Source organism: Pygocentrus nattereri, chromosome 11, assembly GCF_015220715.1.
Source record: "Pygocentrus nattereri isolate fPygNat1 chromosome 11, fPygNat1.pri, whole genome shotgun sequence".
NCBI lineage: Eukaryota > Metazoa > Chordata > Actinopteri > Characiformes > Serrasalmidae > Pygocentrus > Pygocentrus nattereri.
Window position 1 is genome coordinate 18,122,969 of NC_051221.1, and position 18,682 is coordinate 18,141,650.

Consider the following 18,682-nt stretch of genomic DNA (forward strand, 5'->3'; position numbering starts at 1 on the left):
TGGATTTAAAGAAACTATTATAAAATTATTTAATAAACGTTTAAACTTTTTTTAACTGACAATTTCAAACGAGACTCTAATATACTTTTTGTTTTCTATATAATACTATTGTATAAATAGTTCTTCCAGTTACATTTGTCTCTTGAGTACATTTTGCATAATAATTCTGAATGGCATCACAACAGTATCAATATCCCCAATGTAACTGGTGACTTTTATATTTTATAACTCTTTGAATTGATTGAATTGTGTCTTAAGGAATGTTTATCGAACCGAATTGCTCAGAATTCAGCGATGTACACCACTACTCTACTTCGTACACACAGTCATGATCAGGCTTGAGAGTTTCATTTATGACATCCACCCATGTTCAACACAGATGATCATTCTACACTGTTTCTCTAAGCGGAGTCAGGTCGTGTGTAGTTCCTATTCTGATCCCTAAACGTCGCTGTTGGTTAGTGGGCTTGATTTTTTTTCTGATCTATACATATTCTGCGCCTCCCATCTTTCTGCGTTTTGCGCATGTCTGTGGTCTTGGTTGCCCATTTCATTTTGTGCACTGGCAGGACTCTAATCTTTCCTGACGCTCTCATCTTTGTGCATATTTATTTCCTATTCAATACTGGATGCACTTCGTGTTTTCTAACGTACAAGCTATTAGATATTAGATATCAATCTTGAGAGAGATACCGCGACGTAATGGATAAAAACGGCTTTCTCGGACGGCTATCCTGTGCGCTTTTTGTCTGCACGCATTTACTCCAGTGCGCATCAGGGCAGGTCCGTTACTCCGTGCCTGAGGAAATGCCTCACGGTTCTTTTGTCGGCGACATCGTGAAGGATCTGGGCCTGGAACCTAAACGCTTGACCACGGGTAAGGCTCGGATCTTCACAGCAAGTGGGCGTGAGTATGTGGAGCTGGATAGGGACAAAGGACATATTATCGTGAAGGAGAGAATGGATCGCGAGCTCCTCTGCTCTAGCGCCATGTCTACGTGCAGCATCAGCTTCGAGATCATTCTGGAGAATCCCATACAGCTCTATAGGGTCACCGTGGAAATATTAGATGTAAACGATAACAGTCCTGCGTTTCCACGGGGAGAGATTAAGCTGGAAATAAGCGAGTCAGCCTCTGTTGGCGCGCGCTTTTCCGTGGACAGTGCGCTCGACCCTGATGTGGGACTGAACGGCATTCAGAGCTACTCTATTCACCCCACTGACCACTTCAGCCTGAAAACACAGAGCCGCGCGGGTAGTGGTAAAAACGTTGAACTTGTTCTGCAGTCCCAGTTAGACAGAGAGAAAGAAGAGCATCTGTATCTAACGATAACTGCTACTGATGGAGGCAACCCTAAACGCTCTGGTACTGTAAAAATCCTCATTGTTGTCTTAGATATCAATGATAATGCTCCTATATTCAAAAGGGATTCTTACAGGATCTCTGTGCCTGAAAACACAGCACATGGAGCGTTACTGCTTACAGTGAACGCCACTGATGCAGATACCGTCTCTAATGCCCACATTGCCTATAACTTTGAACACACAACGGCTAAAATCAGAGACCTATTTTCCATTGACGCATCCACTGGCGAGATTAGGCTCGCTGGTGAGCTTGACTTTGAAGAGACCACTGTTCATGAGTTTAAAATTCAAGCAAAGGATCAGGGGGGGTTATCTGACTCTGCTGAGGTGGTCATAGAAGTGACTGATGTAAATGATAACACACCTAAAATCACGCTAATGTCATTTTCCAACACACTGCCCGAAAACTCGCCCCCAGGCACCGTGGTGGCAATGATCAATGTGCAAGACAGCGATTCTGAGGAAAACGGAAAGGTTGCCTGTTCGATTGATAGAAGCCTGCCATTCAGGACTGAATCATCTCTGAACAATTACTACAGCATAGTGACCGACTCCAGCCTAGACAGAGAGCAAATGGCAGAATATAACATAACAGTCACAGCAAAAGATGGCGGTCGCCCGCCTTTGTCTAGCACAAAAACATTGTCAGTGAAGGTTTCAGACATAAACGATCATTCGCCTCAGTTTGAACACGAGACATATACTGCGTATGTAACGGAGAATAACTCTCCCTCTTTGTCTTTGCTCAACGTAAAGGCGAATGACGCAGACTTGGGGGTTAACGCGCGTATTTCTTACTTCATTATCGATAAAGACTTAAACGGAGCGCTTACATCATCTTTGGTGTCGATTGATGCGGGGAGTGGGATGATTTACGCACTGAAATCCTTCGACTACGAGCATTTAAAGTCATTCAGCGTTACTGTTAAAGCGCAAGATGGCGGTTCACCTCCTTTGACGAGCAACGCCACCGTGAACTTTATCATTCAGGACCAGAACGACAACGCACCTCAGGTTCTGTACCCAGTCCAGACTGGGGGCTCTGTGGTGGCTGAAATGGTGCCTCGTTCAGCAGATGTGGGCTATCTTGTGAGTAAAGTGGTGGCTGTTGATGTGGACTCTGGACAGAACGCCTGGCTCTCATATAAACTGCAGAAAGCCACAGACAGGGCGCTGTTTGAAGTGGGCGCACAGAATGGAGAAATAAGAACTGTGCGCCAAGTGACCGATAAAGATGCCGTGAAGCAGAAGCTCACTGTTGTAGTGGAGGACAACGGGCAGCCCTCTCGTTCAGCTACGGTCAATATTAACGTGGCGGTGGCGGACAGTTTCCCTGAAGTGCTCTCGGAGTTCACTGACTTTACGCACATCAAGGATTACAACGATAACCTGACTTTCTATCTAGTCTTGGCCTTGGCTGTAGTTTCATTCCTCTTTATCGTCTCCATCATCGCCATACTGTCAGTCAAATGCTACAGATGGAGACGTGAGCGGATGTTTTATAAATCAGGTGTCAATCTGCCAGTTATTCCATATTATCCTCCCCTTTACGCAGACGTAGGAGGGACGGGGACTTTACAGCACGTGTATAACTACGAGCTATGTGGTACAGCTGACTCCAGAAAAAGCGACATGAAATTCGTACGCTCCTCCAGTCAGAGTGTATTGAGTGTTGACCTCGGTGGTACGAGGACTGTGCCTAGGCAAAACAAACACGCGGTTGACCCGGATGTTGATGTCGAGGTATGTATTGGTTTTGTAAGAGGTGCTTGAGCTTAACAGAGGTATGCATGTGGAATGTGCAGGTGATGGGTGGTCATTATGTTGCAGTAGACTGAAGCAGCACATAACCAAGTTCATTAAAACGTGCAAGGACAACTTAATGCCTTGTATTGGCAGTGACAGTGTAATGAGAGACCAAATATGATATAAAGAAGTGAGACAGAAATAAGGAGAAAGGAGATGCATCAGTGTACTGTGAATAATACTCCCATATATTGTTAATGTTCATGGAGAGAAAGGGAGAGAAAGCACATACTGATTTATACTGTGTGCCAATGATCTCTACATTTACTGCAGTGCGATGTTGGTGCAGCCATTTTGAGCAGTATGGCCTCATTCCCCGCACCTGTATAGCAAGGCATGGGTGGGCTGAGATGGATCCAAACAGAAGAGATGGAGACAGAGGGATGGGAGGAAGAGTTTGAGCAAGGTTATCCTTTCTCACTATCTGTACACCTCTGCAGGCCTGGTTCTGCAGGGGTGCAAAAGCATGCACTAGACTCTCGGTTTAAATTGTTCTCTCCCTCAGTTGCGCTCTGGGGAAATGCATTTAGACACCCCAACTTCTATCCAGGACCAGTGCCATAGCATGCGGATTTGTAGGTAGTACGTGGAAGGTCACTGACAGTGTGATATGAGGACTAAGTAATCTATATGAATATGTTTGATTAAGCTTGAAACATATGTTCACAGCAAATGATGTGCTGCAGTTAGCAACCTTGTTAGCATACTGGATGTTTGCTAATGTCAGGATAAGGACTTTTACAAGTGTATACTGGTATGTGGCGTTCCTGAGTGAGTTTGGCTGAATTAAGATGAGCATCTGCTGAAAGTGCTGCTCTGTCTCTCTCTCTCTGTCTCTCTCTCTCTCTCTCTCTCTCTCTCTCTCTCTCTCTCTCTCTCTCTCTCTCATACCTAACTTAACTAACTAGCAAGTATGCCTCTCATGGACATGTGCTTAAAAAGCACATTTCAAAAAGAAGTCATTCTATTACATTGTTATTCTTTTGCAGCACCCCTTTTTTATTTGTGATAATCTCCATGAATTAGCAGTTACTGCTAATCATATTCCAGTTAGTTCATGGGCTGTTTATTTTTCAGTCAAATGATCATTTTGTTTTTTTTGTTTCATTTTTTGTTAATAACCACACACTACAGGTACATTTCATTAAGGAATAAACAATGTAAAGGTACCCTTCAAAGGTACAAACGTACCAATTGTATACCTTAAATAATTTTTTTTCCAGGTGAACCTAATGTTTTACAACAGAATAATAAAATAGAAAGCCTGGAGATGAGACAGGATGTGTGCAGTCAGTACAACTTAGACAATATAATTTCAGTAGATTATGGTACAGTTATGTTCACCAACTAAAGGTACTGAGATGTACGCTTGAGGATCCCACAGTGACAAGAGGGGTACTGCACCAGTTACAGTTTCGTACCTTGAGTGTACTGAGAGTGTAGTGTGTCTCACCATTTCTTTCTGAGGCACCATCAGTGTTATTCTGTAACAAAGCCTGTCTGACTGAGCAAGTTAGAACACAAGCTGGGTATGACAGTCCATTTGATTTAACTAATGCAATGTGAACCATAAGTATTTTTCACTGTAAAGCTGTTTTGTATAATTGATAGAATCAGATTGTCTAATGGTGTCCCATTTCTGTCTGAGGTTGTGGCCATTAGCAACAGAAATGGTCTGTGAAAAGGGGAATTATAAGAGAGAGAGGTTGGAGGGTAAGACTTATGAAGTGTTTTATAGCTCTGTGAGCTTTTAAACTGGCCTATGTTTAAAAAAGAAGCCCTTTTGGCCTTTTGCTCATGTGTGTATGGTGAATGAGTGAGAACAGTTAGCTACTACACCATTGCATGGCTGGCATATTGTGTTCATTTGGCAGCTTGAACCACAGGCAGCCAGTTTAAAGCAGGTCTTATCGGCATCAGCCCCTTAGTTGCTGGTGCTTTGGAGAGTCAGTGGAAGTGAAGTAGAAGGCGCATGTGGTGGTCAGATGTGGCACTCGTTTTATACAGGAAGGAACCCATGTGGATTAAATTTTAGTATTTCACTTTCATGAGGGTATGGTATACGGCGGAAGTGTTGCTTCTATGAATAGCGACTTGTCTCTGCGCTTATGAACTTGTGAGGCTTATTTTGGTATTTTGAGTTCTACAAACAGCATAGATTTTACTGCATTAAATTCCCTCTGTATCATGTTTAAACTGAATGTCTGTGTCAGACTTGTGGAGTAATAGCAACATTTTGGACACAGAATGAAGGTGTTTGCTTTTGTGTTGTGTCTGAAATGATTCCCTGGAACACATTCTTAAATAAACACTCATGAATATCGTGAGCGAGCGAGAGAGCGAGCAAGCGTATGCCCTCCCAGCAATACCCTTCCTCACATCTGGGTTCACTTTAGCACTGTTTTAGACACTAATCTGCAGTTTCCAGACATGTTCATTAGTGAAACTACTTTTTACTGCACAGTGTAAATCTTCATGCTTTTGAGTGTCTCTGATAACTGATATCAGCTCCATGTATCACTTCAAAGCTGTCTAAGTCTGTCTGAGTCCTATGAAAAAGTTAAGGCCACAAATCATGAGCTGACATTGTGCTCTATGAATAAATAGCAATGTTAGTGTTATTGCGTTTGCTTTCCCAGACAGATTTTAATGACAGTCTAATGACAAACAGATGCCTTTGTTTATGTGTGGTCCAAGGAAGTATTCTTGTTTGGTCTTATCTTCCTAAAATTCTGTAATTCAAACATGCTGCATGTCCACATAGTTTCTTTGACTAGGTGACAATTTGTCCTTAGTGCAAACATAATCAGATCATTTGCACCTTCTTAATTCACATTGAGTGTATTTCTTTGGTTCTAAGGTAGTTGCCCTGTCCTGAGGAAGAAATCATTCCTCTGTCTTTTGGCTCTTCAGTAATACACCTTACATTAAACTAACAGGATTCACTTGAGTTCATGACATCAACTATGTAATTAAGAGCTGTAAAATAAGCAATGAAACCATCAAAAAGTGGCCTAGTAGTTGTGTTTGAGATATTGCTTACTGTACACTGAGGAGATGTTCATTTTAAAAAAATGTATGTGACAATGACTGATCCACTGTGATGAATATGAAGCAGATGATCTAAATATCTTTGTTTGGCCTGTTTACCCTCATTGTATATCTGCTTGCTTCTGACAGAAGAAGCAGCAGGAATAGTTGGTTGTTTTTGGAAAGTTCTGCTTCCTAAGGCAAAATGAATGTGCTACGTGTGTGATTCTTGGAGTATACTCTGCCCTCGGATGGTGTCTGTATTGTATTTGTGATTGATTTGCCACATACTTAGTTTAGGAATATTGACTGTTTTGATCAGATGAGCACACAGATCAGCAATATCCAGTTCCACTGCAGTGGGTAGTCCTTGCAAGATCAAGAGATTGCTAGTTTCTTTACTTCTAATCTTATGTCTTTGGTGCATTATTGGCCAATCATTTATTTTTGGACACTTTATTAAGTGTCATTTTTAAGGATTATGTTAGTTTGTATTTTTCCCTTCTCTTGCCATCATCGCTGGGGCATGCTCTGTTTTTTCTGCCTGTGATGTTGACGATAGGTCTGTCCTTTCTGTTGCAGAGCCTTTTCTATCCTAGTCTGTCCTGTGCTCTCTGACCAGGTGTGGCCCTTAATACAGATTAAAGAAGGACAATCCTCAGACTCAGTTCACACACACACACACACACACACACACACACACACACACACACACACTCTGTAGAGAATTACTGTATGTTTACAGTAATCTAAACATATTCCTTAACTACATTAGACTGCTATAAAAACTATGCATTCTGGAAGGCACTGGTCCAGTTTACTGTGGAAAAAAAAATCAAATGTTGGATTTTATAGTAATTAGATTTTATTTGCAAAGCATATTGGGACTTTTAATTTATACAGCCTGTCTCTGAATATTGTAGCCCTGGCAGTTTGTTAATAAGCTTTAATCATTTAATAGGTGGTTGTTGTTGCTATTGTTGTTGTTGTTGTTGTTGTTGTTGTTTCAACAGAGTACTTTTACCCTAAAACAATGTAATATGTCTTTAAAACAGACATTGGGCTACTAAATATTTGTGAAATTGCATAAGTGCAAGGTGTGTGTGTGTGTGTGGTACACAGTGTATTGCTGTGTGTGGGGGGGTCTTTCTTTACTGTGTCTCCTGTGCTGTGTGCTGATCCTCTGATGGGATTACTTTAGCTTTATCGAGGCCAGTGAGACAGTAGGGCACACAGACACATGGACATAAGTCACATGACACATACACTCCCACCCACACACACACAGACACACACACACACACACACACACAGACACACACTCCTACTTTAACAACAACAAATTATATTGTGTGTGTGTGATGCGAGACCCGTCTTTCTCTGGCTTGTTTTTTTTACCTTCTGATGAAACTAGGTCGTGTCTGTCTGACTCAAAAATCACAGTAGTACTGTGAATAAGAATGGGTTGCTGAATCACGTAAAGTCAGAGAACGGGTTAAAATGGCAAATAATTAGTGCATTTTCCTAATATTAATATAACTATTTAACATCCTCATACAATTATATATGTAATGCATGCTACTGTTTTGAGTGAGATGTCATCAGCCCATTTTCCAGTTTTCAGGAGCAGTGCTCTCCATCCCTCTTTCTCTCTCTCTCTCTCTCTCTCTCTCTCTCTCTCTCTCTCTCTCTCTCTCTCTCTCTCTCTCTCTCTCTCTCTCTCTCTCTCTCTCTCTCTCTCTCTCTCTGTCTGTCCTTCCCCTCCCCCTCTCCAGCTGCACCACTCTGCAGTCTTTGTGCTGTGTGCATTGGGCTGCTCGCCTTTTCAATTGGAGCAAAATGGGCTAAAAATACACATGCATCACTTTGCTGTAATCTGAGTCAGATTTCTGAATAAGACTGTCTTGCTGTTGTATCATCCTCTTTCAGGGCCAGCACAGTGTTTTTAGTTGTACTACAGTGTACTATCGATTGCTATGAAAGTCTAATATATAATTCTTTTGGGAAATGTGGTACTATACTGGCAAATAACAGAGCTTTGTACAATGTTTTTGTGTGCCACATGCTTATCCATCTTTTTCTCAGCCGTATCCCCCCTTTTCTTCACATTATTTTCTTTTTTCAGCTCCTAGCCCATTTTCATCCTGCCATGTGTTGCCACAGCAACAAGCTGACTCACAGGCAGGGCTGTACCATTATGTTAGAGTCCACAGGGGGGCAGTGAGAGGCTCAGAGCTGAATGATGTGGTGTGAGGGAAAGGGAAAGATGCTGGGGAAGATGAGATACCCCTGGACTGGATGATGTGGTACAGTAGTCTGAGATTCTAGGCTAACATGATGGGGGGAGGGTGTGTGAATGGGTGTGGATGTGTGTGTGATCTTGTATCCACAAGGATGGGTGTTGTCACCATCACAGTTTAAGACTAATCATACAGACAAACAAACGGTAATTTCTTCAGTTACCAGCGGATAAGGCAGTTACATTTGTTCAAGCACTGTAGTTCATATATGCTAGGTGACATCAGTATTGGTGCAGTGTTGAGGGATTAAAGCTGTAGACATGCCTGTCTTTTTTTTTTTCCTCATCTTTATCTGGCACATACACAGATGTGTCTGCACACAGTAATGAATAAAGCATCATGCTGTGTCTTCTGACAGGAGTCCTCTGCTGTTGTACTGAGGGTACTGCAGTTTTTCCTTCCCCATGCAGAGGGACACAGCAGCAGTAGAGAATGCCTGCATAGTGTATAAATGACAAAGAAAAATATTAAGTTTTAAATACAGTTTACCAATTACTCTTCACTTTCGTAAAGTCTCCTGGACTTTATTATATCCAATTCTACCTTTTTGTGCCCTGCAAGTGAATTCTTTGGTTACAAATGCAACTTGCTCAGTGACTTTTGTAACACGATTAAAGATCAGTTTAGTGAACGTATGATGACAATCCATAAAACTATTACCTGCCCCAATCCAGCTATACAAGATGATCATGTCATTATCAAGCCCTTCATAAACTGGATCAGGAGTGCTAGAGAAAGAAATACATGCAGAGTGGAGGATCCACAGGACTGACATTGAAAACTACCCATCCAACACTTTAGCAGAGAAAATGGTTCTATACAGTTCTATATAGAACACTCTAAGAACCTTTATTAATAGTTCTTTGCATCATGAAGTTCTTCAGCTTGACAGAGAATGTGCTGTATGTTTTTGAGGGTTCTTCTTTTGCCTGACATCATTGAAGTGAACTGGACTGATTGAGGCCAATATTTCCTCACCCTGGTCTTGAGCTGTAAAAAATGACTTACTGGCAGCAGAGAGAAATATGACATGTCTGGGTTTTTGTTTCATTTTTTGTTGTTTGTTTGTGTTTTATTCTTAACACTCAAATTGATTGCTGTATATTATTTCTGTAACCCTGAAAACTGTTACACGAAAGAAAACATTCATTTTCATTCCCCATATCTGCCTTGTGTTGCATAGCTTTAACTTAAGACTAACAAGGCATACCTTGTTGTTGAAACCAATGGATGCATTATTGACGTTCAGCCACTCTAAAAATTACAGAGTGGACATACAGACATATAGTAGACACATCTTAGTACATACGTGTTTAAGCAGACACACTAAGTCAGCACTTTCTCTGGTCACTCTACTCTGCTGCTTACTATTTCTGTTTTTTTTCTGTGACATTTGAGCACTGCAGGGGTCTTTTACATTGTCTGACAACTTTGTGATAAATGGACCAGTAAAGCTTGAAAATTACTTGGCATGAAATCTTTTTAAAATAACTTTCTTTAAAAATTAAGAATGTTTTTTCTTCTGAAACGTCAGCAATTTTGAGATGCTTGATTTGGTTTTATGTTTTTGGATAGCGACAAAATCTGTGTGATTATTTTATATTTGAATTCATGATCACACCACAACCTTACCTGGACTTAGCAGTTAATGATGATGATGGTGATGATGATGATGATAAATTCATGATCGCAAACATACATACACTCTGAAATCACATGGCAGACTTTAGATAGTTTGCTGCCCTGTATTAGCTTAGCTGCACACCTTGCACTGGAGCACTATGCCTGGATAATAAAGAAAATCTTTTCATTTTCAGCTTTGATTTTTAATTCTGTGCCATGTTCGACCAATTGTGTTGATGTGTGAGTCATTTGGTTACTTTTACCACAGTTTTGATGGTCATAGTGTCTTTATGGTGATCTGCTGCTGAATTTAAGAAATATGTTTCTGGTCACTCATTTTGCCTTTGCACCAATGAGAACTGATGACTGCACTGCAGTGTGTTGGATTTAAAGTGGTGTTGTGTTATAAAGAAGATGGGTAAGTATAGATCTGGGCCCTGAACTGTCTGAATGATGCACCATTCTAACCAAACTCCTTCATGTTCTTCTCTTTTTCATGTTGATCCGCTGCCTCTGATGCTGTGTCCATCTGATCTGCTCTCGCTCTTACTCTGGTGCCTTGCTGCAACTCAATAAAGGTAAGAAATGTTTTCTTTTGAAAAGCTTTAAGACCATAGACAGCAACCTTTTTACTGGTACTACAGAAACTAAGGCTTCTGTACATACTGTGTATGATGTTCCAGTTTTAGATTGATTTAGACCATTGACTGATTTTACATGATTGTTTCTGCATTATAAAGCTACGCTTTTTAAATATACATTTTTAAAAACAATAATTAAAATTCCTTAATAATAACATTAAATGTGACACTTTAGCTGAGGGAAAGCCCACAGTGGTCATTCTGAAACACTGATGCTATGGAAATTAAACATAGAACCTCAAAGCATGACATCAGCTGCCTTCATGTTTAAGGAATACTTGCATTCACGTTCTACATTAGCTTTGAGGCTTGTAGTTTAATTCAGTGTTGTTGTTTTCAACATCCCATAACACTTTCCATATCTGTAGTTAAACAGTTTACCTCACTGTTATGTAGAACATTTTAAAAATGGTCAAATTTTGTCTTTTACTGAACAAATATTCAAGTGTGTACATATGTTTACTCTGACCTTTGCTATGCTATATATAGCCTACACAGTTAGAAATAAAGGTGCTGTGCAGGTACAATTTTCGTTTATCAAGGTACAAACAGTGTAATTGTTCCCTGAAAGGTACAACAGTGGTTTTAAGGTCCAATTGTGAACCTTACATTTTTTTTTCCAGATGAAAAGTATGTATTTGTACCTTTTCATAATCTAAAGCTTTAAAACAGAACAGAAAAATAAAAAAAGCCTGGAGGCGAGACAGGGTGTGTGGAGTCAATACAGCTTACAAAATATCATTTCAATGGATTATGATACCCCTATGATGTCCCCTGACTAAAGGTACTGAGATGAACCCTTAAGGGTACCACCCCAGTGACAAGAGGGGTACTACCCCAGTGACAGTTTACTACCTTTATTCTGAGAGTGGAAAAACATTTGAGCACGCGCATCTTTCAGCAGCTCTCAACATTTTAGCACGTTATGTAGGCTGTTTGCATTGGCCAGTCCTTTTGCTAATGAGACATACAATAGCACTGTATAGGGGATATAGGATGCTGATGTCACAGTGCATAGCAGAGTCAGAGTTAAACAGTGTCCAGTCTCGGTTCTGTGTGTTATTCGGCTGTATTAGGAGCAGTGAATGGGTTTACTGTTAGAGTAAGACATGTGGGGGTTTTGTTTTCTTGGCCAATGACCGCTTCACAAATGTGTCTCTGTGGGAGGAGGGCAGGAGGTCTTTGTGTCTTTATAGCTTTCTTCCGCATGGCTGCGCGCTGCATGCAGAGGCGCGTGCTCGCCGCCTGTGTGGCGCTGTTCACCCCAGTGGTGCTGAAACAGGCGCTGTGAGGCGCTCCTCAGTGCGACCGCCTTAACCTTCCTCTCCCTCTCCTCCTTCTTCTGCCTCTCTGACTCCTGCTTTCTATCGTTCTGCGCTTTCGGGACACATTTTGTGTTCATCTACATGTTCTAGATAAATAATTATAAAATATGACAGGTTGTGTGTTGAAGCCCGAGATATATGGACCAGCATTACCGCTCTGCCCTGGGCGCTCTACACAGGACTGAACTGCAGTTTGCGTGTTGTACCACAGGGTGGCATTAACGTGACAATCCGAGTCCAAAAAGTTTTTTTTTTGTTTTGATGATGATGGTGATTATTATTATTGTTGTTGTTGTTGTTGACAATAATGGTAATAATAATAATAACACTATTAATTATTATTTTTATTATTAATGGTAGTGGTCTCTGTCTGTAGTTGTATTGGTTGTACTACTTTGAGATGCTCTGTGCACAGCAGGCTCACCCGATAACATTAGACTTCATGTGGTGTGTCACTACATTATTTCACCATTTCCCTGGCAGCATCATTATGGCTTTTAGCATTTTGGACCCCACAATCAAAAATTTGAAATGTTGCATTTACTTAAGGTTATGTAAAGTGGTTCTGTACAACTTTATTAAGTAGCTTCTAAGGTACTTGACTGAAAAATGTGTACTTAAAGAATTCAAGTAAATCACTCTAAAGTGAGTTCTAATTAACATGACTGAATTGTTTATGTGTAACTTCAACAATTCAACTTAACATGGTTGTGCTTTACTAATTAAAGTAGTAAAGAACACAAAGTTAACAGGTTTAAGTTAGAGCTACATGGTTATTACTGCGATCACTGAGCTGTTTTACAATTATACTCAGCAGAATAGTTACATGATAACTAACAACAATGTGGCTAAGCAGTTAACCATGGAGTAAAAGAGAGATACTTACACAATGGAAGGCAGGTCAGGAGGAGGATATCATGAAGAGAGTAAAACAAGTCAAACAGTATGCAAACAGATTATGCTAGGAGCCGGTAGGAAAGATGTTGAGTTTTACCCAAGATTGAATTGACCAAATAAACACTTATGACGTAAATCTGACAACTGACCATGTTTCATTAAAACAACACAGCTGACTCAGTTTCACTTACTAACATGCATTTACAATTAATATCAATAAGAGAAAACTGATGACAACCAACACCAAAGCAATTTCATTTTTTGAGTGCATGTTTTAATGCTTGTGTAAAAAAGATGATGATTTATCCATGTATTTGTTCCATGATGTGACATAATTTCTTTTTGTAGTGGACCACAAAAGAGCAATCCTTTATATGGTCCAGCCATATGCAACGTTTTGGGCACCCTTGGTCAATTGACATGTTTTATCTATCTATCTATCTATCTATCTATCTATCTATCTATCTATCTATCTATCTATCTATCTATCTATCTATCTATTTATATGAAAATTAAAGTTACACAACCTCTACAGAGAAGACACTCCTGTAAACTAAATGCACAGTGTTAATTAAAAAATAAATCTTAATGTGACCTGTGTGATGTTTGATACATGTAATATGGTATTTTTAACCAATATTATAAACTCACAAATAAAAGAAATTGTGCCATAAAAATGCTAGAATAAAAAAACTATAATATGCTTAATGTATAACTATATAGATATGAGAGGTGTTACACATATGTTGGAGGAACTAAATAAGGGCACTGTTATTGGGAACACAGCAAAGGATTTGGATACGGGAATAGTAGAGTTATTGAAACTCATTGTGGAGAAGATCTAAGGCTGGTAAGCAGCAGTTCAGTGTGTATTTCGGAAAGGGAGAACTTATGGTGAATAGACAGGGAGTCTCTTTGTGGACAAAATGCCTTGTATCTTTCACTTCTAAAGGAGTTATTAACATAAAGGCCCAACTTGACCATAAACTCATTCACTTTTATAGTTCCTCATTGCTGGAGATGGAAGGCCAGTGTCCTGTTCAGGTCAACATGATTGACATTGACAGTGTTCTGGAGCTCGTTGTGGCTTCATTTGTGATACCTGTGCCTGAAGACTCCACTGTAGGATATAGGTTATAGGTTATAGCTCACATCACCTCTTGTACACTGTGTATATCATAGAGAACTTCCCAGCTGGAACAATCTTATGTTCATTATCTGCCACTGATGCAGACCTGGGTGAGAATGCAAAGATCTCTCGCTCTCTGCAGGATATTTTGCTGTTATTAATGTTGTATATACAACCTCGATTGAAAAATACAGATTTATTAGTTAGTGAAATTCCCCTTTAATATGGCACCTGCAAATAATACGTAGTGTATTTAAACTTGTTTATTTATTGTATTGTTAGCGTGCGTTTTATGTAAACAGATGTATTCACAACACTTCCTTCTCTAGATAGCCTGTACCTTTAAACTAAGCTGTGCTCTCATTGGTCCATACTAGAGCGTATGTGCACCAACAGGACTCCTGCTAACTCTGAGTGATTCAGTATCCTCAGCTTCAGCATCAGCTTTTAAAGATGCTGCTCTGCTCATAGAGATGGAGACAAAGACCTTCACGTGCTCGGGCTTGTAGTCCTGCTGGATTCCCTGCTCGGCTTCAGTGTTTACAGAGCGTTTCACTCTTATATAGGTATGTTCTTGCAGACATGGTGGATTTTATCCCCGTGGGAAAACTTCTGTTTCACTGATCGACATGGATAACGCGATGCGAGACTGCTTAAGTTGTGCGTTGGTGCTCCCGCTGATATGTGCGTCTCTTTGGTGGGCGACAGTCAACGGGCAGATTCGGTACACTGTAGCGGAGGAGTCCAAAAAGGGCTCGGTCGTGGGAAACCTCGCCAAAGACTTGGGCTTGAGTTTGGCTGACATGTCGAGCCGTAAAGTGCGGATCGCCTCCGAGGCTTCTGAGCGCTTCTTCGGCGTGGATTTGGGGAGAGGAGAGCTGGTGGTGGAGGAGAGGATAGACAGAGAGGCTGTGTGCGGGCAGAGCGGCAGCTGCGCGCTTCCGCTAGAGGTGATCGCAGACTCTCCGTGGCAGCTGCACCGGGTGGTCGCGGAAATCCAGGACATAAATGACAACGCCCCGAGTTTCCCCACCAAGGAGATGGTGCTGAAAGTGGCCGAGCACGCCGTGACTGGAACGCGCTTTCCTCTCGAGAGCGCGCAGGATCCAGACGTCGGCAGTAATGCAGTTCGCTCTTACACTTTAAATAGCAACGAATATTTTTCTGTCGCTACAAAGACGTTGAAAAATGGTAGGAAGCTGCCAGAGCTTGTTTTAGCGAAACTTCTCGACAGGGAGAAACAATCCACTCATGAATTGTTGCTAACGGCTGTGGATGGGGGAAGTCCTGTTAAGTCTGGCACTGCTAAAATCACAGTGCACGTTCTGGATAATAATGATAACGCGCCTCAATTCAGCAAACAGACATACGAGTCTGCCATAAATGAGAAAAGCCCACCGGGCACTGTTATTGTGGAGCTCAAGGCTGTAGATTTAGATGAAGGCTCAAACGGGCAAATCCGCTATTTATTTGGTGAACGTGCTGGTGATGACATATTCAATATTTTCGACTTAAATTCAGAAACAGGCTTATTAACACTGAAGGGGTCACTTGATTATGAAGAGGTTTCATCCTATGAAATTGATGTAGTGGCTAAGGATGGGGGCAGTCCTGAAATGGAGGGACATTGCACCGTTCAGATAAATCTGGTTGATGCCAATGACAACAGACCAGACATCATTATTAAATCCCTGGCTGATAAAGTACTTGAGGATTCCCCCATTGGTACGGTGGTGGGATTAATAAACGCTCGGGATCTGGATGCAAATGAAAATGGAAAAATCGACCTCCAGGTAATCAGCAATACACCATTTAAGTTAAAGCCTAGCTTTGAAAACCACTATGAATTAGCTACGACAGCCCGTCTGGACCGTGAGAAAAATGTAAATTATAATGTAGAAATCAGTGCCACAGACTCGGGCAATCCTCCTCTCTCCACCAAGAAAACAGTGACGATCAATGTTCAAGATGTCAATGATAACCCTCCAGTGTTCTCTCAGCCCTCATACACAGTGTATGTCAAGGAGAACTTCCCAGCTGGAAGAATCATATGTTCAGTGTCGGCCTCTGATGCAGACCTGGGGGAGAATGCGAAGATCTCTTACTCCATCTTAGCCTCTAAAGTGCAGGATGTGTCTGTTTCTTCCTATGTGTACATTAACTCAGATAATGGCAGCATCTACAGCATGTACTCTTTTGACTATGAGAACTTGAAGGTGTTTCAAATACAGGTGCAGGCCAAAGATCACGGCTCTCCTTCTCTGAGCAGTAAAGCCACAGTTTATGTGTTCATCCTGGACCAGAATGATAATGTCCCTGCTGTTATCTACCCCTCTGTAGCCTCTAACTATAAGATGCCTCGCTCCACTAAAGCAGGCCACCTGCTTACCAAGGTAACCGCAGTGGATGCAGACTCGGGCCACAATGCCTGGATCTCCTACAAATTGCTGGAGGCTACAGATGCCTCTCTGTTCAGTGTGAATACTTACACAGGTGAGGTGAGGACTAAACATGCAGTTTCAGAGCATGATGACTCACCCCAGAGGATTCTCATAGAGATAAAGGATAACGGTGATCCAGTGCAGTCTTCTACTGTCACGCTAAATGTAGTGTTAGAGGACAGCCTCCACGATCCCGTTTTAGACCTCCAGCACAAAGCTCCAGAGCCCATCAGTAGAAATGGACGCATCACATTTTACTTGATCGTGTCTCTGGCCTCTGTATCTCTACTGTCTCTGGTGACATTCGTCATCTTAGTGGTGAAGTGTGCAAGAAACAGCAGAGGCAGCTGCCTTAGACGGACTAACTCTGACAGCTACAAAAATCCCACTCGAAACCTGCAAATCCAGCTGAACACAGATGGGCCTATTAAATACGTGGAGGTTCTGGGAGGGGACATGTTGTCCCAGAGCCAGTCCTTCAGGTCCTGTCTCTCCCCTATGTCAGAATTCAGTGATTTTACCCTCATTAAGCCCAGCAGCACTTTTGACTTTAAGGACATGATCAGCGTGCTAGATGCATCTCTACCGGACAGCACCTGGACCTTTGAGAGTCAGCAGGTGAGCTGAAATGTGCTGTACTGTGATATTGTCAACACTATGCTTCTTGTTGCACAATATGTGGTATGATTTTTGGACTTGACATAAAACCTGTCTTGTTGGGTTTACTCAAGTGTTAAAAGGAAATCAACAGCGTTGAGTCCTTGTGGTGACTCTAAAGTGTGGCTCACTTTAAGGAAACTTCTTGCTGCATGCAAGTCTTATACAAAAGTTTGTTGAATTTCTAACAAAATAAGTAACACCTTTCTACATGAAAAAAGTTTTAAATATTTCCAAAACTTCAATGCACAATTTCTGTTTATTTGCTGTTTAACTTACTGGGGAAAACATAAACTCTATGTCTATGTCTGACAGTTGATGATTATTTTTTCCAATATGTTAAAATTAACAGCTGCAGAAGTGTTTTCTCTGTAAAGGATGTGTGAACAAAATTAACAACGTGCAGTGTGACCAGGGGTAGCCAAACTTTTGCATAAGACCATATATTCAGAGGACACAACATATTGAATATGATCTAAACTAGTGGTTCTCAGACAGGTCCTTGGGGGACCTCCAGATGGTCCACTTTTTTTTTTTTTAATTGCTAAGTGTTGCAAGTTGGGTTGAAGCAAAAATGTGGACTGTCTGGCGGTCCCTGATAATGGGTTAAGAACCACTAGTCCAAACACATAGTCTCACATCTAAAATGCCTAAACATAAACTCTACACATTTAATGTCATCACTGTCCATCATTTGAAAACAGCTGCCCATAAAATCTGGAATAAAATTTCTTTACAGTAGCTCACATTAACATGTTTGCCTTGTTCTGGAAATTTCTATTTTGGAGGTTTTTTGTTTGTATTTATTTGTTTACTTGTTTGTTTATTTTGATAGGAAGCATTTACAACTCTCTCTCTCTCTGAGTCTGAGGATCTTATTTCTTTGTTGTGTGTTCATTTTGTGTGTGTGTGTGTGTATATATATATATATATATATATATATATATATATATATATATATATATATATATATATATGTGTGTACACGGATTTAGGATCTAATACAGATACAGAGAATAAATTGAGCCAATTTAGAAACAGCGCCCTCGAGTGGAGAACTCTTGATCTTGCATCTGTGCAAGCTTTGGATGCGCGTGTTGCCTTCAGCGCTGCTTCTTTCGAGTGCTTCTTTACAAAGCAAGCTTTCATTAGACGTAGAAAACTCACGATACAGCAATAGAATCTTAAAAATTATATGAACTTAAAATAATAACGTTTTGGCGAGAAGTTGTCACTGAAAGACTAAATTAACATACAGTTCATCTGTCTTCGTTGCCACGTGAAAATATTTTGCTTGTGAGTCACTCAGACCGACTCAGACTTCTCTCAGTCTGCGCTCTCAAAGTTGTGTGGCTCCGCAAAGGCTGTGTCTGACTCCTTGCGAAGAGTGTTATTTACCACCTGTTTTCAGGCACATCCCGCATCCTGCTCTCGGATTGGTTAGTAGTTAACATAGCCTGGAGCTCGT

At 41.0% G+C, this 18,682-nt stretch overlaps 1 protein-coding gene across 18 annotated transcripts in view; it reads left to right on the forward strand.

Annotated features, from left to right (window-relative positions):
- The window catches only part of LOC108438832 (protocadherin gamma-A11-like), a 159,182-nt gene that overhangs the window by 115,220 nt on the left and 25,280 nt on the right, over positions 1–18,682 (forward strand). Inside the window, exon 1 of one of the 18 annotated variants that reach the window (XM_037543010.1) lies at positions 578–3,108. The exons of 16 other annotated variants lie outside the window; for them this stretch is intronic. In XM_037543010.1, coding sequence (XP_037398907.1) covers positions 703–3,108 — 2,406 coding nt within the window. In that variant the 5' untranslated portion in view covers positions 578–702. Of the gene's footprint in view, positions 1–577; positions 3,109–14,688; positions 17,176–18,682 lie in introns of those variants that run through there. One more of the 18 variants, XM_017716900.2, reaches the window with a different exon arrangement.